The sequence below is a fragment of the Heteronotia binoei genome, chromosome 21 (assembly GCF_032191835.1).
Source record: "Heteronotia binoei isolate CCM8104 ecotype False Entrance Well chromosome 21, APGP_CSIRO_Hbin_v1, whole genome shotgun sequence".
Lineage (NCBI taxonomy): Eukaryota > Metazoa > Chordata > Lepidosauria > Squamata > Gekkonidae > Heteronotia > Heteronotia binoei.
In genome coordinates, this window is record NC_083243.1 from 94,220,325 (window position 1) to 94,248,046 (window position 27,722).

A 27,722-nucleotide genomic window follows, 5' to 3' on the forward strand; every position below is an offset into this window, starting at 1 on the left:
ACAAAAATAAAACTATGGCTCCATGGTACTGAAAGGCTGCAATCCTAAGAAATATTCCTGGGAGTAAGCCATATTGAATACAATGGGATTTATTTCTGAGTAGACATACCTAGTAAGAGCCCCATGGCGCAGAGTGGTAAAGCTGCAGTACTGCAGTCAGAGTCCTCTGCTCATGACCTGAGTTCGATCCCAGCGGAAGCTGGTTCAGGTAGCCGGCTCCAGGTTGACTCAGCCTTCCATCTTTCCGAGGTCAGTAAAATGAGTACACAGCTTGCTGGGAGGAAAGTGTAGATGACTGGGGAAGGCAATGGCAAACCACCCCATAAAAACGTTGTGAAAGCAACGTCACCCCTGAGTCGAAAACGACTGGTGCTTGCACAGGGGAATACCTTTACCTTTTTAGACATACCTAGGATAATTCCTGTACCCTAGAAATTGACCATAGCAGCTTGATTCTGAGAGCCCACAGAGTTTGCTCACCCCTATCTTTTGGTCTTTCTTTCCCAAAATCACTACCCCTCTATATGTACTATCTTACCACCCCACAATATAGCAGAGCTTTTCTGTTTGCAGGACTGAATGTTATACCCACAATAGTTTTACAGTGGAAATTTTTGTATAGGCCCTATTCCGACAGAATTTGTCCTTGTGGCCTTAATAGGATCGATAATCCCTTTATGCCCTGCTCGATTGTAGGTTCTTTGAAAATATATGGGATCATTATATTGCCTTTTGTTAACCAACCACCCCCTTATACTCCAGAAACCCTGGCTCTTTTGTGTAGGGAATTGTTTGAAATTCTATTTCTTTATCTCAAACAGTTTGATGGATCGCTGGATCAAATAATCATTGAGAGGCATTTAATATGAAAGCAAAGATATATTTATTACTATAGGGAAAGGGTACTGGGAATTGAAAATAATGAACACTAAAGAACTACATCCTTACACTAGAAGAACACATGCTTAATGGAAGATACTTCCTACTTCTTCTTGACCTCTCTGCCTGAACAAAGGAAGTCACCTGACTAACTGACCAACCAAACAAACCAGTTTTCCTGCTTCTTGATCTTGATTGACAGCAGTCATTATCTTCTTCCTAGGTCATGCAGACAATAGAGAATCAGGCACAGTGTTAACCCTATAATGAATGGAACTTTAGAACATTGCCAAGCACATACAGAACAGATACATAATCCAACATTTTGCTTAGTGATAAGGGTCTTAAGTTTAGCTTAGCAATTGCAAAATATGTTTTAGTCTTTTTAGCCCTTGTATCCAAAAAAATAAAGAATAAGTATTTTCCGCTGCTCAAGATTTATGAATTAATATGCTTCTAAGGGAATAAAAGGAAAGGAAAGGATTACTCCTTTAGTGCCTGATGTTATACTCATAACTGGAAGCACTGTATATGTAGGGTTGCCAACAGGCTGGAGGGAAAAAATGTCCTGTCTCTTTAACAGAGATTTAATGTATGGAAACAGACAGCTGAAACTTTCATGGCATGGAGGTAAATATCACTACTTCATAACTCACATCCCATTAACTTTATTAAAGGGGGCAGGACATATTTTCTCGAGGATATTGGAAACCCTATTCAGAGGCATCAAACATGCAGCCCATGGGAAACATCCAACCTCCGCAGGGCTCTTATCAGGCTCCTGAGCAACTGGCTGTCACCTGCTGCCTTCTCTCTCTTTTGCTTCCTTCTGCATCTCAGCTTACTTTGCCAGGCTCTTTCAATCTCACACCAACAACACAACTGTGTGGCCAATAAATTGCATCCAAATCATTTCACATACAAATTTATAATTGCATCCAAAATTCTTCATATAATCAATAATACAAATACAACTCAAAGTGTGAGTGTGCACAGTGAAAGAATAAATAGTCCATAAGAATACCACAGTCCGATGAGTCTCATAAGAGCCACTGAGGGCTCTTTCAATCTCACAGCAGAGCTACTGATCCAAGTCTCTCTTCCTTCCATTGTCTGAGGCTCCTCCCCCTTCTTCATTCCCTTACTTTGCCCAGTTCCCTCAATCACATGGGAGAGATACAAAGCACCTTTAAGACTAACAAGTTTTATTCAAAGTTTGAGCTTTTTGCCTTATTGAAGAGAGAAAGTGTGTGTGTTTTGTTGAGGTTGTTATGCCAGGGCTCTCCTGGGTGCAACTGGGTTTGCCTCCCCTTTATCACTGTATTCATGCCCTCATGAACCAGTCTCTCTCAGTAGGAAAGCATGTGAACTATTTAGATGAGGAATAACAAGTCAATGGGGTAGATTAGGCTGAGAGTGTGTGTCCACACCAAGTTCACCCAGCACATTCTTTCACATTTCACATTTCCCTTTGATTTCCTGTGATTAATTGGGGATTTTGCACTTAGACTTCCCAGATAGTAGGCTGATACTGACCAGTATATATGGCTGTCTCTCTATTCTTTCACTTCCTAATAGTAGTTATTTCTCTGGGGAAGACTATAGTTTTGTAGACAAACACATAGACCAATTTCCCACTAGCCTTACACCGCTCTCACGCTCCTTTTCTCAGTGGGGCTTCCATTTGATTTCACACTATCTGACCTGGGGCTGTAACTAGCTTTGCCTTTTTTGTGCGGCAAACAGAAACCAGTTTTTAGAGGATCTTGTTTGCCGCACGAAAAAGGCAGAGCAAGTTGCAGCCACAGGACAGATAGTGTGAAATCCAACAGAAGCCATGCTGAGAAGAGGAGTGTGAAAGTGGCATAAGACTAGTGGAAAATCAATGATAGTCTTCAGTCTGTGCCATGGTGCCTTTACATGTTCTTGACCAGCACATGAAGCAACTTATGTACAAAAGCTCACAATGCCCAGTTATTTCATGCTTTTCTCTGGGTCTTAGGCTCAGAGTATTGACCATGAGATTTTTGTAATGGATGTCAATATATCAAAAATAGGTTTGCCACTTACAGATACACATCTGAACAGCATACTCAAGATTGCTGCAGCACAGATATTGTCTCCAAATTTTGATGCAATAATTCAGAGCAAGAGGTGTCAGTTATCAGAGATTGTTAAATAAAATACTACAAGAGTGCTAATGTTTTAAACATGCTTTGTTTAAGTTCTTAAAAATCTTTAATTATATTTGTTTGTGTCCTTTATAAAATTTGCATCTCTGTTACCTGGCATTACATTTTAGGACACACATGGCTCAGCCCAACAAGGTCTCATTTATGTCAGATCCAGCCCTCATAAGAAATGACTTTGACATCCCTGCCCTATATGATATTGCAGCAGGGAAGATGCAATTACATGTGACAGAGAGAAGACTAAGCAAAGACTAAGAATTGTATGCACTGGCTTTGCACAAGTCCTTCAACCCATAAACTGCAGTCATAGCAGGGCCAGTCTGGGCAGTTTTTGCTCCCTGACTCATGGAAGCCAGCTATATTTATCAAGGCTGATTAAATCTGTCAAGGGCACTGTGTTGGTGATAAGGTGCTGCTGCTGATGACAGGAGAACAAGGGGGAGGAGCAGGATGGGGGGCATCCCAATGGTATTTCTGTAGTGAGGAGTCTTGAAAGTCATTCAGTCGCTTTGTGCCTTTCACTCAGATCCTGGCTTTTCAGCTTGCAAGGCAAACTAAGATGCCTGAACCTGCAAAGAAACCAGGTAAGCCCTGCAAGTCAGAAAGAACTAATGCAGCTTGCCTGTTGGAATGGAAACTGCTAGATGGAGCAGCTCTCCTTCTAATAAGCAAGGCCAGATGTCTTAGCAACAATGATGGAGGGAATTAAGTGGTTTTCTTTTGAAGGAAGTTATATGGATTGATAAATCAAGGCAATCAGACACACAGCTATCATTCACCTCATTGTTTTTGTCTCCTCATCACCTTGAATCTGCTTACACTACCTCTCCTGAAGGGGGGGGGGGCTCCCATATTTTTTTCTCTTCACTGTCATTCAGATTAATGTATGGTAAATTTGCAACCAAGCAAGGAAAGAAGGAGTTTGGAATCTTGATTTATCCTACAAAAATTGCGTCTTGTAGCATCTGAGAAGGTGAGGACAGATTTTAACTTGTTACAAAAAAAAAAATCATAAAAAGAATGTTTGGGTGAGGAAGGGGGAGCCAAGATTCATGCTTAAAATAATTCATTTTCTTTTAATTGTCTTTAGGTCAAAAAATCTAGAATATTTGGTTCTGGTTTTTAAAATATTTATTATTGTATTTCTGAAAGGCTGTGTATGCACTTTTTATAAATGTTTAGCACAGAAGTTACCAGGACAGGAGTAACTTTTTTGCTTGAAATATTACATGTCATACATTGGTTGACATCACAGCCTTTCATCAGTAGAGAATTAAAAAAGAGTCATTTCCCACTGAAATTCCTCTATGACATTCTACCTGTTTCTGATTACTCTGTATTAATAAATATCTGGTTGTTTCAAATATGGTATTGGTTGCTTTGCAGGATATACCACTGTGTCTTACAAATAAATGATTCAAACTGTGTATGGCTGTTTCACTCATATTTTAAATGGTATTTTAAAAGTGTTTATACACAAAGTAAGGTGTAAATATAATAATCATATGTTTGTAAGTGTGTTTATAATTGTTAAATTTGCTAGGGATGTGGCAGGACTTCCTTCTTGACCTCTGATAGTTATGCAGAATCAAAAGTTTTAGAAGTAAACCCTTCTAAAGTTTTCCTCAACCCTGCTAAAACAATACTCCTGTTCATGTCTTATAGTGAACACATGTACCTATACATGCACATATTTGTTTGTAAGGAACAGCCAACAGGCCTTCATTTTATGAATGCAACCTGGGTACCAGGATAAATGTGGGGTTTCTATCACACATTCGGCTATATATGTGTTGACTGTAACATGAGCATTACTCAAAACATATACAAAGAATAATCAAGCGTAATGTACAAAAGTCAGATGTGCATTCACTGTAACTTGTAAACAGGGCTAATGAATGACATTACAAAATACACCTACTAAAATTCCTTCACAGATATAGTTAAACATTCAATTCCAACTCAAACATAATTCCCCTGGTTAACAGATCATGGGAAGATATTTTTCTTTTCACATAATGCATTTTTTTTCACTCACATATATACACACAACTCTGGTCTATTTCCAGCCTGGCTAATTTGGCAGCAGTGCTCCCTTGTAGGAGGTGTGGATGAATACTTATAACGATAGAATTTACAATTTAGTGATACTCCCTTGCATTTAACAGTGGTAAGGCATTGGTAATTTGTGGCTTTATCTCATAGTCACATGGATGTAATTAGTTCTATAACTAAAGTTAGAAACTTTTGTACAAGATGCTTTAGTTTCTGTTCATATTAAAATTGTTTTAAGCTAATTCTCATTCAGAGAGAGAACTCTTTATCTGTGTATCCAGAAATAGCACAGCACTCTCCAGTATAACCTCAAGACCCTTTGAGCTGGGGGTAACATGACAACAGCCAGCTACATGGAGCTCTTGCTCACACAATTTCTCCCAGGGCTTTTTTTTGAGCAGGAATGCACAGGAACACAGTTTCGACTGGCTTGGTGTCAGGAGGTGTGGCCTAATATGCAAATGAGTGCCTGTTGGACTACAAAAAAGCCTTGTGTGAAACAATAAGATATCAGGGGTGTGTGGCCTAGTATGCAAATGAGTTCCTGCTGGGCTTTTTCTGCATAAAAAGCCGTTTTCCCCCCACTTTGCCAGGAAGGCAAGCAATGGAAGGTAGTTATAGAGGCTTCTTTTTCACCCTGATTTAACAGACACTTACTTCCTTCCATAGCTCTTGGCTGTGTCTCACTTTTGTGCCTATTTCTCTTCTTTCTCTATATCCCAGAAAAGTTGGACCCTAAAAGTGGGACTGCTAGGTTGTCTACTATGCTGGGCTAACATCCTGCCTTTGGTCAATACAGCCACTCGATGGAGGAATGGGAGTGAAAGGGAAGGGGAAACCACTGTTGCACTATGCTCTAGGAATTTTCCAAATCTCTATCATGAAAACTGTTGCAATTAGGCAAATTTCTGGAGTATTGCTGGTTCTGTGATGTCTTTTCTGGTTCCAAAAACTGAAGTGATGTCATGCCCTCATGCAACACCAGCTTTCAAAATTTCTGCCCCTTCATTGCTTCTGGGGAAGAAATTCCCCCAGCTGGCAACACTCCCTAAAAGTGGTGAGGCTTCACTAATGCAAGAACAAAACACTATTGTCATGAAGTCAGTTTGTTAATTAAGAAAAGCCCATAATTTAGAACATATATATCCTGCCTTTCCTCATGGTTCAAATCAATATATGTTCTAAGCCCAGCCACTATTTATCAGCCTCCATTACTTGCCTCCATCTGTAATAGGGTTGCCAGGTCTGACTCAGGAAATATCTGGGGACTTTGGGAGTGGAGACAGGAGCAAGGTTGTGACAAGGACGAATGAACTCCAAAGGAACATCACATTTAAAGGAACCACGGTCCTTTTAAATGCCTTCCCCTTGTTGAAAATAATGGAGGATGGGAGCACTTTCTTTTGGGGCTCATAGAATTGGCCCCCTTGGTCTAATCTTTTTGAAACTTGAGGTATTTTTGAGGAGAAGCAGCAGATACTATGCTGAAAATTTGGTGCCTCTGCCTCAGAAAACAGCCCATCCAGAGCTCCAGATACTCATGGATCGATTCTCCATTATATCCTATGGAACGCCCAGCAGATATCCTTCAGCAGATATCTTTCTGATAACTCTGAAGCAGGAGGAGGGCCTCCAAACCAGGGGATCTCCTGCCCCCAACTGTAATAATATCCACATGTCTTACAGGGCTAGAGAAGGTGCTACACGGTACCTGCTTATGGAAGTTGGCTCAAAATTTACTGAAGTAACAAGCAGGAAACCTGAAAGGACTTGCTGTGTCCCCTTCCCCATACTATTTCCTCTTTCCTTTTCCCAATACCATCTCCTATTATCCTGCTTCTTTCTCACTCACCAACCAACTTTTCTATTATTTACCTCATTTATTCCCCACCTTTCTCTCCAACAGGGAACCAAAGCAGTTTATATCGTGCTCCTTTCCTCCATTTATCCTTACAAAACTCTATGGGGTGGATTAGGCTGAGAGAGAGAGCATGACTGGCCCAAGGTCAGTTAGCAAGCATCTGTGGAGTAGTGGTTATTTTAGCTTTGGTCTCCCAGATCCCGATCTGACACTTTAATCACCACACTATGCTGGCTCTCAGCTTTCTTTCCTCCTCCCCCCACCCTTGGCAGCCTTTTCATGGGGAAAGTCTGGCCAGTTTGCAAAAGCATGGCAGCTACAGTGTTGTCCACCAACCTAGCTCATTGCCCATTGTGGCGGAACCGGCCCGATTCTGCCTTCAGACCCGGTCCCGCCAGCTCCCTATGGAGTCGCCAACTCCTGGAGGGAGCTATTTCTCCTCCTGCCCCTTGGGCTCGCTGCCACCACCTGCTCAGTCCTGGGGTTCAGATTGAGAGGAACAGGACTCCCAATCCCCCTCTCCAGCTGTGAGGCCAGGCCTCAAGGTCCTCTGCCACCCTGCACTTGGGTTTCACAGAGACCTCAGCGCTTCTTTGGGGCACCCCTGGAGGATTGGCACCTTATCCAACTGCATGCCTTCCCCCTTCCCCGGGGCCCCCTTATCAACACAGCGTGGTCTAAATCGGTCTGGGGATCTATGTGGTACAGAGATTGACTGCCAGTATTTAAACAGTAAAAATATATTTATTTAAAAGAGAAACAGATAGGGAAAGAAAAACAAAACAAAAACAGTTGCATTTACAAAATTAGCACAGCACCCGTACAGCACACAGCATAACAAAGAAAAGTTGATTATCAACGCATCCTGCTGGCCCTGATCTAAACTTGCCCTGTCTTGTGAATTACTTACTTAGTCTGCCTGCCTGGGGCCTCCCAGGCAGGAGCCTCCATTGCTCACCACATGCTCGCTCGAGCGCTGGCTTCCAACTGCCCTTCTCTTCCTGCTAACACACATGCCAAGAACAAAAGCACTTCCTGCCTCTCTAGGAGATTTTCCCCCTAGTGCTGTTGGTTTGGCTCTGGAAGGGAGGGGGGGAGTGAGGGGAAGACTACAAAGCCTGCTGAGGGATTTACTGACCCCTGCCAAATGAAGCACCACCACTGACTAAAATGGCGTTTCTCCACACCCATCACCACCTGTAGTGGCAGAGGAAGAAAATGGGAAGGATATTTTTGCGGGGGGGGGGGTCAGCTTTGTGCTGGTGTGTTGACATCACTTCTAGTAACAACTTGAGGTGCTATCATGGGACACTCTAGAATTTGCAAAACTCTATGGTTTTACCATGGAGTTTTGTGAATCCTAGACTGTCCCATGATGTCACTTTCAATTTGCACTGGAAGTGATATCTGTGCACTGACACACTAGTCTCCATCCTCTAAATGCTCCTAGAGGTTGACATTTGCATCCTGGCATCCCTAGGTATCAGGTCGTTCAGGTGAATGTATGGTGGCCAATCCAGCCCACTCAAATTGTGTGAATTGTACAGTGGTTACTGCTGGACTACTGTCTGTTATCATTTGATAGCCACCATCACACCTGGGTGTGTGGTAAGTTCCCAACAGTTGCTGCCAGATCTGGCACTGCTGAGTCCTCCCTCCAGGGTAAGAAGGAGGGGAGCTGGTGTGGACTGGGAGGCCAAAATAGCAGCCACACAATGGCCGCTAAGATCTCAGTGTTGATGCGCCCGTGCTTAGGAGGGTGGTCTTTAGTGACGCAAAGAATGAAGGCTTGCACACAGTAGAGATAAAATCACTATATACAATTTATTTACACCTCTCACTCTCCAATCCGACAAAGTGCTCCGCTGCTCTCCACCATACATATCCCACACACAGTAAAGTGTGTTTGTACATTTATACATAAGGTCCAGCCAGGTAACCAATCAGCTTCCTGCTGAGTCATGCTGACTTTGCTCAGGCTGATGCAATCTGGCAACCAGCCACCTTCTGTCACTTAGATGATCTACCTGGCAGATCAGTTTCACTTTCCCAGCATGTGCTAGAAACTGTCAAGGCTTTTGCATATAACTCTGACACTCAGATGGCATTTTTTTTTAATGTTTGGTGTTGTTTCTTTTATTGGGGGGATTTTAACCCCCATATGTTTTTTAGGGTTTCATTTGTTTTTTGAAACCTGGGGCTTTTATTGGCTTTGTAAAAAAGATCTATAAAAAAGATGCAGTCATGCTGAGAATTAGACATATTGATATTCATGAAGCAATTTGAACTCTTTAAATTTCTGGGTGTATCCCAAACAACATCCCAATAACAACATCAATATTTTATAGAAGAAGAAGAAGAGGTTGGATATACACTGAGCCCTTCACTACCCAAAGGAGTCTCAGAGCAACTTACAATCTCCTTCCCCTCCCCTCCCCTCCTCTCCACAACAGACATCCTGTGAGGTGGGTGGGGCTGAGAGAGCTTTCCAAGAACTTCTCTTGAGCAGAACATCTTTGAGACAGTTATGACTGACCCAGGTGCAGGTGCAGAAGTTGGGAATCAAACCGGGTTTTCCCAGATAAGAGTCTGTGCGTTCCACTACTACACCAAACTGGCTCTCCTGGCTCTAGGTATGGTAGATAGGCTTCAAGGAAGCTATAGCAGCGCGCCTCACGGTCTCACTGGATCGCTTCTTTATGTGGCTTATGGCTACCCCAGCCCCTCTTCCGCCTCAGTTCTTCCTCTTGAATTTTACCTCACAGCTATGAAACTCAAGGGGTGGATGTAATATGGATTTTTCAATACTAGTTTCTTCAGGGGGTTGTTTTGCTTTCAGATGGATATAAACTCAGTTTGTAGGGGATCACAGCAGCTTTGATAGTTTTCCCAATATACTGGCACCAGAGATCTTTAAAGTAAACCACAGAAATTTATTAACGTGCACACACCGTTTTCAACTGGGGAATGGGAAATATATACATGGGCTATATTGTATCTCAAGCAGTTAACAGTTTCTTCATAGTTCAGGCTTTATTATATCTAGTTCCCTTAGGTCTCTCAGGTTTCACAGATCAAACAGCTTTCACTCTCCAACACTATTCTGGGTTGGCCTCTTGGGTATAATGTGCCAAGTCCCTTAAGTCGACTGGTGTCTCTTCTCCCAGCCCTTCAGACTTCTAGACCCACATCTTTCCCTCAACCACCTCTTTAGCTCTTAAGAGAAGTGTCTCTGTGTCTGTGACCTCCCAGGTCTTTTACTGTGACTCTTCTCTAGTCACACACAGCCCCTTGGCTGTCTTTATAGAGTGAACAGTGAGCTTTGCTTCTCTCGAAGACTCTCCTCAGCTCCTGTCTCAGCTCCTTCTCAAACCAACTGCTCTCCTCAGCAGTCTCCCTCAGACTCTGTCTGACACTAACTGCCCTCAGCCGTTAGCTGTCAATCACCTCTGAGAATTCCGAGCACTCTGGCCCCCACCCTCAGATCATCTGACGCAGGCTCTATGCGTCCTTAGTTTTCTTGTTAACCCGTTCATTACCATCACAGAGGCATATTGTGTTTGATATACCCAGATGAAGTGTGGGAGCTAGAGACTGCAATGCTCATCTTTTTAGAAATCCAGGTGTCTCTTGAATAGTAACTAAAATATTAAACAATTGCCCCCAAGGATGGAATAACAAGTCAGAAACAAAATATTGGAATAAAATTGGGCCACTTTATTAACCTCATAAAAAGCAAGGGTACCCCACCAGCAGCCTGGCCAGGGCTAGGGGTCACCGCGACCACTCCCCTGCCATAACGGGCGAGAGACCCAGCCCCCCAGCCAGAGCTGAGCGACTCAGCTCCCTCCAGGCAGGCCCAGCAGGGAGGCCTGCACCACAGGGCCCAAACCCAGACGCACGTCTCACCAGAAAGCACCCTCTAGCCGAGTCTCCCGGCAGTCTGCATTCTCCACCCAGGTCTTCAAACCCCAAGGTTGATCATGCCAGACCCCAAATTCCCCAAAAGGGGGATGCTTCACAGTCCTCCCCTGGCCGCATAGTGCCCTAAACCCCAAAAAACCTGCCACTAAAGTGACCGCCTATTTAACAGCACCTCCCGATAGCCGAATCCTCAATCCAGTGCAATGCTATGTAGGGTGGGCAAAAAACACAACCTGGGCAGCGCCAATCAGCCAGGGTGTGAAAAAATTCCTACCCAGCTCTCCCAAAGAAGCAACCAGCAAAATGCCTACATAACATACAGGGCGGGAGGGGCCGATCGTCGCACCCGGCGCAGACTGAGGGGAGCGCAGATCTGGCCATTACTCAGCCAGACCACACCTCCCAGCCTGCGCGCCTAAACAGACGCGCCTGACTCTCCCCGTCCGGGGAGGCAAACTCGTGCCTCTGCAGCCTAGCAGCTACGCTGCAGGCTGCAAGGACATGATTGCTCCCCAATACCATCTCCTATTATCCTGCTGAGCGACTCAGCTTCCTCCGGGCAGGCCCAGCAGGGAGGCCCGCACCAGAGGGCCCAAACCCAGACGCACGTCTCACCAGAAAGCACCCTCTAGCCGAGTCTCCCTGCAGTCTGCATTCTCCACCCGAGTCTTCAAACCCCAAGGTTGATCATGCCAGACCCCAAATTCCCCAAAAGGGGGATGCTTCACAGTCCTCCCCTGGCCGCATAGTGCCCTAAACCCCCCAAAACCTGCCACTACTAAGGCCATGTCTCTACTTAGGGCTTAGTGCCCACCGGGAGGCCCAAAGCCACCCGCAACCCTTGCTGCAAATCTCTCAGGAAAAGCATATTACCCTTTTCCAAGAGATGGACCCCATCCCCTATGTAGAGGTCAAGACATCTCACCAGAATGTCCGGATAAGGCAAATAGTGGCCCAACCCCTCCTCGAGCAACTTTTTAAGCTCCTTATTAGCCTTGTACCTGGCCCTTTCTATAGCTGCGGGGTCCAAAGCACAATGCCACACCAGGCGGGGCAGCATGGCTGACCACACTATGATGGTCCCCGGCCATCGCTCCCGAATGCGCATAAAATCATCACGGGCCTGCCAAACTAAGACCGTGCCCTTCAGCAACCCCAGATCATTACCTCCCAGGTGAACTATTAAGACCTGAGGAGGAGGACCCACTCTATCCCAAAACAGCAAAGGCAGCAAGCCCGACCACTGGAGGCCACGGCGCCCCTGCCATTCAATAACCACATGCTGGCTGAGTCCCAGCTGAGAGCCGACCGCAGTTCTTCATGCTTGCAGGGCGGCCCAAAACACGTGGCTATGGCTGCAGATGAGAACTTGGCTCCGGCTCCTCTGGCCAGGAACAACAGCATCTAAAAAGGAAAAAAACAGTTAAACACAAACAGAACCAAAACATTCCAACAAACCACATCGTTCATGGCCTAAGAAAAGGACGCACATAGGCCTTATAGGCCAATGAATGCCAACAACCCAACCTCTGGATAGAGGTGGGAGAATACCCCAATGCAGCAGCTGTTGAGGCTGCCCCAATTCTAAAGGAGTGGGTCCCAAACCGCACCCCTGTCAGCCCCAACTCACCCAGCGCCCGGGACGTCACAGCCCAAAACTGGTGTTTCGTCAACGGGTTACCATCCCCATGAATAAACAAAAACCCGCCCAGATTACCCCGTACTGTCAAGTAAGCAGCCAAGGCTGTAACTGGACACAGATCAAGCTCAGAACAACTGCCAAGCTTGAGCACGGTACCCCGCTGCAACTGATCCGTCTTAGAACAACGAGCAGTAATAACTGCCCTACCCACAGACAGCTGAACATCCCCCAACTGCAGGGCCCTACCAGAACCATCATTTCTAGACTGAGCCACCAGCTCACTCACCCTAAGAGCCCCAAAGAATGCCAAAAGTGACGCAGCATAAAACAAACATGCTTCAAAAGACGAAGCACACACCACGTCCCACACCCTCTTCAAACCATGCAGAATCGACGGAGACGCCGGATTCCGCGTATCAAACCTAGGACCGGCCTCTCTAGACCACCCTTCCAGCATCTTTCGAATACGAAAGTCTGCTGTGTCCTCCCTATAACCTAGCACCTTACTGGCAAAAGCCAACGCAGACAGACGCCCCCTAATGGATCGCACAGCCAACCCCTTACCTCGCAGCGACACACAATAATGGAGCAATTCCTCCACCGGGAGGGGCCAGACCCTACGATACCCTACCTCAGCCCAAAAGCCTTCAAACTACCGCACAGCCTGTTCGTAAGACTTCCGAGTGCTGGGCGCAATGGCTAGACCTATCGCTCTGCAGGCTTCAGCTCTCCAATCAGCCATAGCTCCTGGGGCATTGCCATCAGCTCCCTGTCGGCCTCCGGGGCCAGCTGACGAAACCTCTCCATCTGTTTACGAGATAGAGCATCAGCCACCCCGTTATTCACCCCAGGAACATGCTTGGCTAAAAATAAAATGTTAAGCCGCAAACAGCGCAGAGTGAAGGCCCTCACCAGCCTCATAACCTGCCCCGATTTGGATGAAAGGGAATTAATATGGACCACCGCCATATTATCACACCAAAAATGCACAGTGTGATTGGCCATATCCTTCCCCCACAGCCAAACTGCGACTAAAATAGGAAAGAACTCGAGAAACGTAAGATCTCGGTTCACGCCTACCCATACCCAGGAGTCGGGCCAACTATCCGCGCACCAATGCCCGCGAAAATAGACCTCAAAACCTAATGATCCAGCAGCATCAGACATGAGCTGGAGCTCAGCTTCTAGCCTCAAGTCATCCCTCCAAAAAGAGAACCCCAAGCTCCACTGCCAGCTCAACGAAGCCAGCCAACAGCTGGCCACAATACCCTGATCCCTCAGGACCCACACAAAGGTAGTCATCAAGATAATGAACTACCTCCTGCAAACCCACTTTCTTCCGCACAGCCCATTCCAAGAATGTGCTGAAATGCTCAAAAGCCGAACATGACACAGAGCAGCCCATAGGCAATGCTCTGTCCATGTAGAATTGCCCTTCAAAAGAAAACCCTAAAAGCTCAAAATCATCAGGGTGGACAGGTAAAAGGTGAAAGGCTGACTTAATGTCACATTTCGCCAACTCTGCCCCCACCCCGCAATGCCTCACAACGGCAATGGCCTGGTCGAAGCTGGTATATCTGACAGAGCATAAATGCTCCGGTATCCCATCATTCACAGACTTACCCTTAGGAAAAGACAAATGGTGAATCAAACGAAATTCATCAGGTGCCTTTTTAGGCACTACCCCTAAAGGCGAGACTCTAAGGGTACTCACTGGAGGACGTGAAAAGGGACCTAATACCCTTCCCTCAACCAGCTCCTTGGCAATTTTATCTCTGACAACCTGCTCCAAGCCCAAAACTGACTTAAGGTTGCCTGCCATGAACGGATCTCGAGGCCCCTGAAAAGGGATCCTAAAACCAAACTTAAAACCTTCCAACAAATACAAACTATCCACCCTCCTAGGATACCTTGCCAGCCACCGCTCAAGAGGTCCCACCCTTATCGGGCTGGGACCCTTTCTTGGCTGGAAAGGCTCCCCCACTCCCCCCAGGCCTTTTTGGGTTCTTACGCCCCCGGGCTCTGGGGCAGTTATGAATGGGAACCACCATACAAGGGGCATTTGTGCCTAAACTGGCACGCCTTTCTGTTACACCCCCCAAGTGATCCAAACTCCTAGCAGAGCATGCAGGGTTGAACCGCCTGCCCCGCAGCACCGCGGGGAGAGCCTGACGAAGCCAAAATGGATGATGCGGACCTATTCACCAAATGACCGCTGTCAGGGTGATTGCCCAAATTAGGCCTAGCAGGGGACATCACCTGCAGCCAAAGTTGTTGGTGGATCCGGTCCCACGGAAGAGACGGATACAGGGCAGCCCTCATCCGAAACTCTTCGTCATACTGTAGTCACGCAGGGCCACTAAACGCCGTGTAGCCCTTATATGTTATGTCCAGATATTGAAAAAGGGTCGCAGCCCACCAAGGCTGGGCCCAGGCGATCACCGCCGCATATATGCAAAAACCTGGAAGCTAATTGGCCCAGGTTCTGCCTACCTTCCTCTTTTTCAACTTTTCTTTCTCCTTATCATCTAAATCCTCTTTATCTTTTTTTTCCAACTCCCTAAAGAGTAAGGACAAAATATCAACATACTCCCCTTTTAGTATTTTCTCACGCGTTGCAGGGAGCAGGTGGTCGCCCAACGGTAGGGTGACATCCCCAAAAGGCAAACAAGCAAAAGGCACCGTTCCATAAAGGGAAGGAGCACCCATAAAGGGGCCCGCCATACCCAAATGCCCAATGCCTGCACAAGCCCCGCAAGGACCCCCTGGACCACCAGCCCCAGGCCAAGTAAATGGGGTCCCAGAACCCGCCGCAGCAGGCACGCCTGAATTGGACACGGGATAACCCTGTCCCGCCATCAAAGCGGGACCACAAGGACCCCAAGGCCATGCTTGCCCGCCTCCAACCTGCAAATTACCTGCCAACTTACCCGACCATCCAGAGGGAACAACTGCTGCCGCAATCCAAATGCCCCAGCGGGTGAACCCCAACGTCTGCCCCACTGGAACCAGCATCCCTGTCCTCCGCAGCACCACCAGACCTGCCCTCCAGGAGAGAAAGTCTGGTTAAAATGTTAGCCTGGCGACCCCTCCTAGACGTCCCAACACCGCCCAGATCACCAGGGCAAGGCAGACCAGACACTTGCTCAAGCACCCGCAACCTGCTCAAAATATTCGCCTCCACCACCCCATCCCCCTCCTCATCAGACGAAGATGCAGGAGGTGGAGGTCTTTTAGGCGGTGCCCTAGGTGTCTTGGACGCCAGCTTCTTGCCCTTGGGCTTTCCAGACCCCTTACCACCAGCCATAATGGTAATGCAATACTCCTAAAGAACACTGCACAAACCCAGGGACTCAGAAAATGGCCGCCGCCACCCCCTCTGGTGAATGATCCCAAAATGGCCGACAGCCCTGTTACCGGGCAAAAAGGGAACCTAAAATGGCCGCCCACCAGTCCCCAGCGGCACCTCCAGGCCAACCCCCAAAGGGGCTGCCACAAAGGCCACAATCCAGCCCCCAACAACCCCTACGTTAATTAGGGAGACCCAGAGCACCCACAGAAGCAAAGCAGCAGGCTCTCAACTGTGATCCGAATACACAGTCCCTGGGCCAAGGGAAATACCCTAAAGAAACTCCATTCAGTTCCCCCTCCTGGGACCCAACACCGCCCACACGATCAGCCCACCTTAAACAAGAACAGCCCGCAGCACTCCAAAGGCCCACGCCTGACCACCACCCTCCGAACACCCCGAAAGACTCAGCCAGGACACAAGCACAGCCCGACGATGATGAACGCTCCCCCGACGCATCCACCACTGCTGCCTGAGCCACCGACACACCGCCGACCGATCTGCCATCAAAAAGAGCCAGCCGACAGAGAAGCCCTTCTAAAGACGTCCTGCTGATCGTCGCACCCGGCGCAGACTGAGGGGAGCGCAGGTCTGGCCGTTACTCAGCCAGACCATGCCTCCCAGCCTGTGTGCCTAAACGGGCACCCCCTGACTCTCCCCGTCTGGGGAGGCAAACTCGTGCCTCTGCAGCCTAGCAGCTACGCTGCAGGCTGCAGGCACATGAATGTTGATATTTAAGGGCTCGGATTGGAATATTTTTGCTAAATTTGCTAAATTAAACCAGTCTTCTTTTTGAAAACTCAGAAGTGATAATCTGAATATTCACCTGATACTCTAAAAAGAGATTAAAATTCTTCTATTTTATGCATTATTATAGCAGCAGGATAACAGACGTTCAGAACTGTTACATATGTAAATTTATCAAATAATCCACTGTGTGTCTGTGCATGCTTCACTGCCAGAGTTTTACTCATGTTACTGGAATTTACAATCTCAGCTGCTGAAGGAGAAGAAGAATGCAAGATAGAGAGTCTTAACAACTTGAGATCAAGGACCAGCTAAGCTTGTAAGTGCAGTTGCTGTTTCAGCTATGGAATTTATAGGAACTTCATATGGTTCCAGAGCAAAATGTTTACAAGCTTCCTCTCCAATGCACTTCATAATTCCATATATAGAACTCAAGCGTATTGCCAGATATTTTCCTAATATGAAAAATTTAGCAATCAAATTAGTATGTCTCCCCACCTTCTGTACTAGACATATAACACTAGTCACAGGCAATAGAAGACATGCAAATAATTAAAAGTGTTTGGATTATCTCTTAAAAATCACATTCTTGTATCCAGCCAGATTTGAGTTGGCATCTCTTGAAATAGAAATCCCTATATTTGGGGTAAGGAAGTTCCTGAAAATGCAAACAACTGTTCAGCACAGAAAGATGCAGTGGCCCATTTCTATTGGCTTCCTATTTCCTTCTGAGCACGTTTCAAGGTGCTAACTGTGTTGTTATAGAGTCCAAGAAAACCACAGGTAGCCCAAGAGACTGCACACAACAACTGGGAATACCACTGAGACAGAAGGAGAAGTTGCCATGCCCTTGCCAAATAAGCCACAAGGCTATAAATAAAGAGCCTTGTGATAGGTTTCAGGCAATTAGATGTATTGTAATATGAGCTTCTAAGTTTATGCTATAAGTGAGACCTGCGACAAAATGTACCAGTTTGGGTTGTGAGCTCCCTGCCCCCTCCCTTCCAGTGCCATTCCCTGCAGCCTCACCAGTTAGAAACTGATGGAAAAGTTTAGCAAGGGCAGCTATGGTTGTGGTATGGAAATGGGCAAGTTGGCTCCTTCTCACTTGTTCACTGCCTCAGCCACCATCCCTAAACTTTCCTATCAGCTTCTAATAGGTGAGACTGTGTGGAACAGCACTGGAGAGTCAGTTTGGTGTAATGGTTAAGTGTGCAGACTCTTATCTGGGATAACTGGGTTTGATTCCCAACTCCTCCACTTGCAGCTGCTGGAATGGCCTTGGGTCAGCCATAGCTCTTGTAGAACTGTCCTTGAAAGGGCAGCTTCTGGGAGAACTCTGTCAGCCCCACCTACCTCACAGTAGGTGAGGGAGGAAGATAAAGGAGATTGTGAGCCACTCTGAGATTCAGAGTGGATGGTGGGATATAAATCCAATATTTTCTTCTTCTTCTTCCTTCTCACCCCACTCCTCCAGCACTGTTGTCTCAACCTCACCAATTAAGAAGCTGATAGGAAAGTTTAGGGAGGGCAACTGAGGCAGTGAACAAGTGAGAAGGAACCTCCTTGCCCACCTCCATATTGCCACCGTAGCTGCCCTGCTTAAACTTTCCTTTCAGCTTCTAACTGGTAAAACTGTGGAGAGTGGAGCTGGTAGCATAGTGGGGGTGTTACAAGAAGTGCATTGGGTTTCCTATTTTTAAATGGGGAAATTGTCTGGAATACCCAAAGTGAGCTTCGAGGAGCTGAGATCTTTTACCAATGATACGGAGGTCGGATAGCTCAGAAAATAACTCCACACAAAAATGAAATTTGAAATTGTTTATTGAAGATAATGTAGATGTTGCGATACAAACATTCTTATACACATAAACTATATTAAGCATGCACACAAGACCTAAGAAATAAAGGGGTGAGATATAGCTGAAAACAAGGGAAGACAAACAAGATATACTACCTCTCTAGAAGCTGAAGGACATCCATTTAGCAAAGGAGAAATAAGAGGAGAGCGTGCATGACCAGCATGACACGCCCAATAGATCATATTACAAAGGGTAATGGGGGGGCTCAAACTGTATGAAGGAGCTTTACAGAATGCACACCCTGTGACTCCAGACTTGGGTAGTTATAGGGTTGGAAGGGGGAAGTTTCTTCGTGGGGGCTTGATGGTGGGGAGATGGGAGATGATGGCCTTACCTGGTCATTACAATAGGTGTCTAGAGGTAAAGCAAAAGGTGAAAATTGTACCTGTATGGCCATTCAGGAAGGGCAGTTTAGGTGACAATTTAGTTTCGACATTCCCAGAAAACAATGTAATAACATCACAATGGGATAGCACGCAGGATATTGACAAAGACAAGATAAAGATGGGTCACTGGAAGGGGAAAGACATTGAAGGGATTATCCATTCAAGCTGGCACATTCCTGTATTTTTCCATTGTGTCCATCTGAAGAAGTGGGGGGAAGGTCTCTCAGAGATCAACCTTGCCTATGCAGCCCAAGCCTTCCAAAATGAAGTTTTCCTGGTCTCAATGGAAAAGCTTCTGGGACAGATGGATATACAGCTAAATATTTTAAAACTCTTAAAGATGAATTAATACCAAAATTGCAGAAGCTGATGAATATAAGAATAAAAGGGAATGTACCAAATACTTGGAAAGAAGCTGTTATTTCCTTGATACCTAAAGAAGATAGAGATGCCAATTTTGTTACTAAATAATAGACCAATTTTGTTACTAAATAATGACTATAAAATATTTTCAAGAATCTTGGCAGAACGGCTTAAACAACATTTGATAAATTTTGTAAAGGAAGATCAAGCAGGGTTTCTTCCCAAAAGACAAATAAGAGACAATATTAGGACTGTTGTAAATATTGTAGAATATTATGAAAGACATCCAGAAAAAGAAGTAGCATTATTTTTTGCAGATGCAGAGAAAGCATTTGACAATTTAAGCTGGGACTTTATGTTTGCGGTAATGGAAAAGATGGAGTTGGGAGAAAGCTTTATAAGAATGATACAAGCAATATACTTTGAACAAAGGGCAGGGTTGTGTGTCAATGCAGACCTTACAGAAGAAATGAAAATTAGTAAAGGTACTAGACAAGGTTGACCGCTTTCACCATTATTGTTTATAATGACTCTTGAAATTTTATTGATGCAGATTCAAGAAGAAAAAGATATAAAAGGTTTACGAATAAAAGGATGTACTTATAAATATAGAGCATTTGCTGACGATATAATGTTTATAAATGAAAACCCTGTACAAGTAACACCTTTGTTGTTAATAAAAATACAAGAATATGGGGAGTTGGCGGGACTTTTTATAAATAGAGAAAAATCAAAAATTTTGTGTAAGAATATGCAGCTGAATAGACAACAAGAATTACAAAGATTAACGGGCTGTGAAGTTACTTCTAAAGTAAAGTACCTAGGGGTGGAGATAACAATGAAAAACATTGATCTGTTTAAAAATAATTATGAGAAGTTATGGCGTAGAATAGAGGAAGATGTGCTAAAATGGAACAAGCTCAATTTGTCATTGCTGGGCAGAATAGCTGCAATAAAAATGAATATTCTACCAAGGATAATGTATCTGTTTCAAACTATTCCTATTGTGAAAGATGCTAAACAGTTCGATAAATGGCGAAGGAAAATTTCTGAATTTGTGTGGGCTGGGAAGAAACCAAGGATCAAAATGAAAATCTTGACAGATGCAAAAGAGAGAGGTGGATTCCAATTACCAGATTTGAAATTGTATCATGAAGCAGTTTGTTTAGTATGGATGAAAGAATGGATAACGTTGTTAATAAAAAAACTTTTAGTGTTGGAAGTCCATGGAAAAAAATTTGGCTGGCATGCACACTTATATTACGGGAAAAAGAAGATGGATGGCCTTTTCTCTCACCATTATATAAGAAGTAATCTACTAAATGCATGGATAAAGTATAAGAAATATGGTGATGAGAGGAGACCTTTGTGGATAGTGCCAGCTGAAGTGATAAAGATAACGGCTAAAACAGCCAAAGAAAAACGGCTATCTTGCAATCAGCTACTAAAAATACAAAGTGGAAAAATAGAACTGAAAACTGCAGAAGAACTGAGTTACAAATATGACTGGTTTCAAATGCAACAAATAAAAAGTTTGGTGGAGAATGATATCAAAACTGAAGGAATGAGGAAGGAGCAAACAGAAATGGAAAGAGTTCTGCTTGGAGATAATGAGAAATTAATTTCAAAAGTATACAAATTACTCTTACAATGGTCTACAGAAGATGAAGTAGTGAAATCTCAAATGATAAAATGGGCAATTAATGTAAATAAAGAAATAAAGATGGAATCTTGGGAATATTTGTGGAAGAATTCTATGAAACTCGCAACATGTCATAGTATTAAAGAAAACTGTTTTAAGATGATGAATAGATGGTATATGACTCCAAAAAAATTAGCAAAGATGAACAACAAGATGCCAGATAGGTGTTGGAAATGTAAAAAGCATGAAGGTTCTTTCTACCATATGTGGTGGACTTGTGAAAGGGCTAAAATGTTTTGGCAAATGATTCAGCAAGAGATTTCTAAGATTTTGGGATATGAATTCAATAAAGTGGCAGAGACTTTTCTGCTGGGATTACAAATGGAAAAATTTCCAAAAGAAGACAGAACTTTAATATGGTACTTGCTCTCAGCTGCTAGGACATTGTATGCGCAGCTGTGGAAGCAAGAAAAAATACCAGAGAAATGGGATTGGATTACAAAAGTTATATCATGGAGTGAAATGGACAAATTAACAAGAAAATTAAGAGACTATGATTTGGAACTTTTTACGTTGGAGTGGAAGAAATTCAGAAGATACATAGAAAAAGAGTGGAAAATAAAAGGACATTGGACAATCTTTGATAATGATTAAGGTTATTAAATTAAGAATATAACTTTTGGGTTTTTCTTAACAGTTAAGGGTACCTTTAATATTTGTTTCCTTTAAGTAAATAACACTGGCGGGGGTCAAGTAATGGGGGGGAGGAAAAGTAAGATATGGGGTAGAAAGTTTTTTTCTTTTACTTTAAGTTTTTATAAGTTGTAGATATAGTTTTGCTACCATATGTTACTAATAAAAATTGTTTATTCTGGAGAAAGTATACAAATTACTTTTACAATGGTCTACAGAGGATGAAGCAGTGAAATCTCAAATGATAAAATGGGCAATTAATGTAAATAAAGAAATAAAGATGGAATCTTGGGAATATTTGTGGAAGAACTCTATGAAACTCGCAACATGTCAAAGTATTAAAGAAAACTGTTTTAAGATGATGTATAAATGGTATATGACTCCTAAGAAATTAGCAAAGATGAATAACAAGATGCCAGACAGGTGTTAGAAATGTAAAAAGCATGAAGGTTCTTTCTACCATATGTGGTGGACTTGTGAAAGAGCTAAAATGTTTTGGCAGATGATTCAGCAAGAGATTTCTAATATCTTGGGATATGAGTTTAATAAAGTTGCAGAGACTTTTCTGTTGGGACTACATATGGAAAAATTTCCAAAAGAAGATAGAACTTTAATTTGGTACTTGCTCTCAGCTGCTAGGACATTGTATGCGCAGTTGTGGAAGCAAGAAAAAATACCAGAGAAATGGGACTGGATTATAAAAGTTATGTCATGGAGTGAAATGGACAAATTAACAAGAATATTAAGAGACTATGATTTAGAACTTTTTAAGTTGGAGTGGAAGAAGTTCAGAAGATACATAGAAAAAGAGTGGAAAATAAAGGGACATTGGACAATCTTTGATAATGATTAAGTTTTTAAAACAAGAGTATAACTTTTGGTTTTTTAATAGTTAAGGGTACCTTTAATATTTGGGGTTTTTTTAAGTAAATAACACTGGTGAGGGTCAAGTAACGGGGGGAGGGGCGGGGGGAAAGTAAGATACGGGGTAGATAAATTTTTCCTTTTTTTTAAGTTGTAAGATATAGATATAACTTTGCTACCATATGTTAGTAATAAAATTGTTTATAACCACAAGTTTTCCTGGTCTCCATTCATGAGGCCTTTTTGGGCTCACAGACTTGACTGAGGAAGCCCCAGGTTTCTAGGGTCATCCATTACTTTCGGCAGTGCTCTGGTATCAGGGGTCTCCAGCACTACATTTGTTTTTTTAAGCCCCCCTCCCTTTTCTTGCAGGTTTAAGATTTTTCTGCAAACTTACGGCATCCCCAAGATTGGAGAAAGATCTAGGCTTCACAATCCCCAGGTCCCAGTGGGGGATCCCCCATTTTTACAGGTTTCTCCCCGCCCCCAGCCAGCTGGTCGGTGGGGAAAGCCCCCCCCCCCACAGCCATCATGTAGTTTTAGAGCTCCTGCAGGTCCATTTTTAAAATATGTGCCTTTAAGGCTGAGCAAGAAACAGGAAGGGCTTCAGAGAACGGCCCCTCCCTTTGTTTTGCTTTTGTTTTCAGATCAAGTAAAGTTCTGCAGGAACAAGACCCAGTAAGTATTTGTGTGTGAGAGAGAGGGAGGGGGCAGGGGATTCCCTGGTTTGGAGGCCCTCCCCCTGCTTTAGAAAGTGTGTGTGGGGGGGAGGGAAATGTCTACTGGGCACTCTATTATTCCCTATGGAGAACAATTCTAGGCTTCCCAAACCCCCCGCCCTGCCGGGAGACCCCTGGATTAGCAGCCTCCTCCCCCGCTCTCAAAAAATGTGGAAGCGGGGGGATGGGGGGGGGAAACGGCACGGTGTCTCTTTCCCTGTCTGACTCCCTCACTCGCAGCCTTTAGGCTTCTCCCTTCCTCCGGGTCACAAAGACCCGCCCACCGCCGGCCTGCTATTCACTCCAGTCCAGCCTCCCTTCGCGAGGTGAATGCTGGGACTCATAATCCTTGCATTCTCTCTGGCTGCCACAGGCATCTCCTTGGGGAGTCTGGCCAATGAAGGAGGGGAGCTCCGCCCCCAGGGGACCATGTGTGTTTCTACTGCCAGAGGCTTCAGTCGCTGATTGAAAGGCTTCCTCTTAGGATGGGGTGTCTGTGTTACTTTGAAGAAGCTGGCAGCAACTCGTGAGTAGAGAGGCCAATCCCCCTTCACTGTTGCCAGAAATGGGGGGGGGGGGGAGTCTGCTGAGTACTTCATTATTCTCTATGTGGAGATGGATTCTCATAGGGTATAATGGGGAATTGATCTGGAGGTTTCGGGGGTTCTGGGGGTGCTGTTTTTTGAGGTAGAGGCACCAAATTTTCAGTATAGTATCTATACTGAAGTATAGATACTATATCCCCCAAGTTTCAAAATGATTGGACCATGGGGTCCAATTCTATGAGCCCCAAAAGAAGGTGCCCCTATCCTTCATTATTTCCTATGGAAGGAAGACATTTAAAAAGGTGTGCCGTCCCTTTAAATGTGATGGGCCAGAACTCCCTTGGAGTTCAATTATGCTTGTCACACCCTTGTTCCTGGCTCCACCTCAATGTCTCCTGGCTCCACCCCCAAAGTCTCCTGGCTCCACCCCAAAGTCCCCAGATATTTCTTGAATTGGACTTGGCAACCCTAAACGATTCCCATGGGGAATAATGGGGAATTGATCCACGGGTATTGGGGATTCTGCGGGGGCTATGTTTTGAGGTAGAGGCACCAAATTTTTAGTATAGCATCTAGTGCCTCTCCCCAAAATACCCCCCAAGTTTCAAAATGATTGGACCAGGGGGTCCAATTCTATGAGCCCCAAAAGATGGTGCCCCTATCCTTCATTATTTCCTATGGAAGAAAGGCATTTAAAAAGGTGTGCTGTCCCTTTAAATGTGATGGCCAGAACTCCCTTGGAGTTCAATTATGCTTGTCACACCTTTGTTCCTGGCTCCACCCCCAATGTCTCCTGGCTCTGCCCCCAAAGTCCCCAGATATTTCTTGAATTGGACTTGGCAACCCTAGAAAAATCAGTGTCCTGTCAACGCGGCCCTGCTTTGACACAATTACACATTTCCATGTAAACAGTGAAAGAAAGTGTCTTTGAGGCTTCCCAATGTTATTTCCCTTTTAAAGAATGAATATTGTCATTTTCCAGTCTTATTACAATCTGTTTATCAGAGTTTGCCCATTCTCTTCTCTTAGAAATAAATTTTCATTTATTTGCACTTAAAGAGTGGGGGAAAAGTCTGTTTATAGCAAGACAAGTCATTGAGCTTTATTTTCTTTTTGATGATATTTTAATAGCATTCTAACAATGATAAAAATCTGAGCAGAGACTTTGATTTTCTGTGAAGTAAACAAACAGCACTTCACTTCCACCCTTTCACTCTCCCAACAAAATCTGATGATTGTTTGTTGTCTGGAGAAACAGGACCTTTGCTGAAGGTGATTTATTTCCAAGTAGAAACGTAACAGGATCCTGCCCATTATGGGGAAAATATTACTTTATTAAGTACTGCGTGGAATCAGCCCTCATGATCCCATGTCAGGAGCTGCACTTGCTTTCCAGGGGTCAGCTGCTTGTGGGTTTCAGTAGATTTGACCCTTTGGCTAGATATTAGGCAGAAACAAAGTAACATGACTACTCTCCTGGAAGAAATATATTGAGTCCTGTTGGAACTGGTGTGTTATAGGGTACATGACACTGTAGAACTAACATGCACTATATAAAAAAACAATTTATTTAATATTATCTACCATGTAAATGCACACAGCATATATGTAATATGACAACCACAGTAAAGTTTTGGATTGAAGTGTGCATTTTCAGTCTTTTTACTGAGATGCTTAGGGCCTTTTTTGAGCAAGAACACACAGGAATGCAGTTCCAGCTGGCTTGGTGCGGGGGGATGTGGCCTAATATGCAAATGAATTCCTGCTGGGCTTTTTCTACAAAAAAAGCCCTGGAGATGCTTATTAATAGTGTGTATATATGTAGATAGATAGACAGACAGAAAGACAGACAGACAGACTCTCCTCTGAAACTATCTGCAGCTGCATAGCAGTAAGTTCCTGCTAGTAGCATAGCATGAAAAGTTGCCATCAGAAGTTGGAACTTTTACAAGTACAATGTTGTCAAGTGATTAACATATTTATGGGTAGTTTTATGGCTAACAGTGACTGAAATCCGAAGCACTCTTACTAGGGAGTAAGTACCGCTGAACTCAGTGGGATTTATTTCTGAGTATACATTCTTAGGATTGCACTGAGGGTGAGTGATAACGATTGGGCTTCTACAAAAATATTTCTCTAAATCTTTTTATCCCCAGTGCTATGGGGAAAGGCGCCAACTGGTAGTTGCCAGTTCAGTGGTACTTTTCCAAACTGACTTGGCTCCCAACTGTACTGTTTATTGCTGGTTTTAGACACTCTCAGTTCTTTGCTCTCAAAGTTCGCTATCTAGGGAATATCTCTCTCTCAGCTGAAAGAAGCTAATGCTGCACTGCAGCACAGTACAGTCCACCCATTCAGTTCTTTGATCTTCCTATATCCCTGCTGTTTCTTCCTGGGTATAGCAAAAACAAGGGCTGGCAAGACAGAAAGAGAACTGCACAGAACTTCCCAAGAACAATAATAATACAACTCCAGAAATAATAAAGCAATATAACATGTATTGTAAATGCAAAAAAAAGCCAGAAATTACATAGAAGAATTGCAATATGATAACACACATAATAGGCAAAAACATAAGCCCATCAATAAACCATAAAAGATGTATATATAAACTAGTAAACCACAGTCAGGATATGTCTCCTCATGAGCCAAAAAGACGTGTATAGAATGTAGTGAATCACTTCCACAGTCAAGGTATATCTTCTCTCAACAGGACCCAATTATTATTTTTCAAGAGTAGAGTTAATCACAATAGCATTATGACAGTTTCAAAAATTACAATGGATATCAAAGAATGTGAGTTCCAAATACCTCACAAACAATGCACAACATAATAGTAAGAATGTGCAAAGCTAATTCTCAGCAGAGTTTAGCCAGAAATTAACAAGAACAATTCAGGAAAAACAGACATCTGGATTGATAAAAACTGAAAATGAATAAGTGTTAAATGATAGTGTTAATAGCTTAAATACGCATGATATATGAACAGGAAAGGTTGTTAAAGTGATTACGCATTTTGAAGCATCTGTAGGCTAAAAGCAAGATTGAAAATTCATAACAGTTTTTTTCCCTATTACCCTTTTAGGAGCAGTACAATTTAAAACAAGTAGTTGTGAGGATAAGAAGGAGGAGAGAAGAACAATATATGCTGCTTTGGGTCCCTATTGGGGAGAAAAGCACAGTATAGAAGAAGTAAATAAAGAAATAAATACATATGCTAAATTTCCAGCTGGAGACCAGAATAAAAGCAGAAACAGCTGCCTTCATAAAATAACATCTGAACAATCAATAATCCTATGCACAAGATATTCTTTATTGTGTATAAGCCAGTTAAACTGGTTATATGTACAAGTAAATAGTGCTGTAAGCCAAGAAAAAAATATTATATTTTCATATCTGGGGTTGAGGGTGATTTTTTTCCATAACTGTTTATATCCATGTACAACATTGTTGGTTTGGGATTCAAATCTGTCTGCTTTTTCAGGTTGCAGTGCTTTGGAATCCTTACTTTCAATGGGGAATCTGTTGGAGGGTTTGGGTCAGCTGTTTGTCAAGATAACAGGTCTAAATTTGAACAGAACATAGCTCTCTCTCTATTCTAAGGACACCTCCCCCTCAAGTTTCAACAAATTGGACTAAGGTGTTTTTTTTTTCCAGACCCCCAAATTAGGTGTATCTGAGCACTAGCACTATTATCTCCATTTATTTCTATTGTGGGGGGGAGCTCTTTGCAGTTTGTCTCCAAATATGATTGGTTGGAAATACTCTATGCTCCTCCCTTGCTAGGGTCTGTCTGGATGGGAGAAAAGCCATTGCCCAGGAAATCTATAGAATCAAAGAAAATCACAAGCTCACGCTGCCCTGTTAGTAAGCACATGACCTTGGGGGGGAGGAGAAACAACCACTAATTGCTCAGAGTAGGGGTTTCATTATTCTCAAGAATCCCAGATTTGATGTCCTGACCTGGATAGTCCAGACAAGCCCGATCTCATCAGATCT

General features: G+C 43.9%; 1 protein-coding gene across 1 annotated transcript in view; it reads left to right on the top strand.

Annotated features, from left to right (window-relative positions):
* The first annotated feature begins 3,511 nt into the window (after positions 1-3,511).
* The window catches only part of MYBPC3 (myosin binding protein C3), a 123,489-nt gene continuing 99,278 nt past the window's right edge, over positions 3,512-27,722 (top strand). The window contains exon 1 of the mRNA XM_060261684.1: positions 3,512-3,655. Within this exon, the coding sequence (XP_060117667.1) occupies positions 3,631-3,655 (25 nt within the window). The 5' untranslated portion in view covers positions 3,512-3,630. The remainder of the gene's footprint in view (positions 3,656-27,722) is intronic.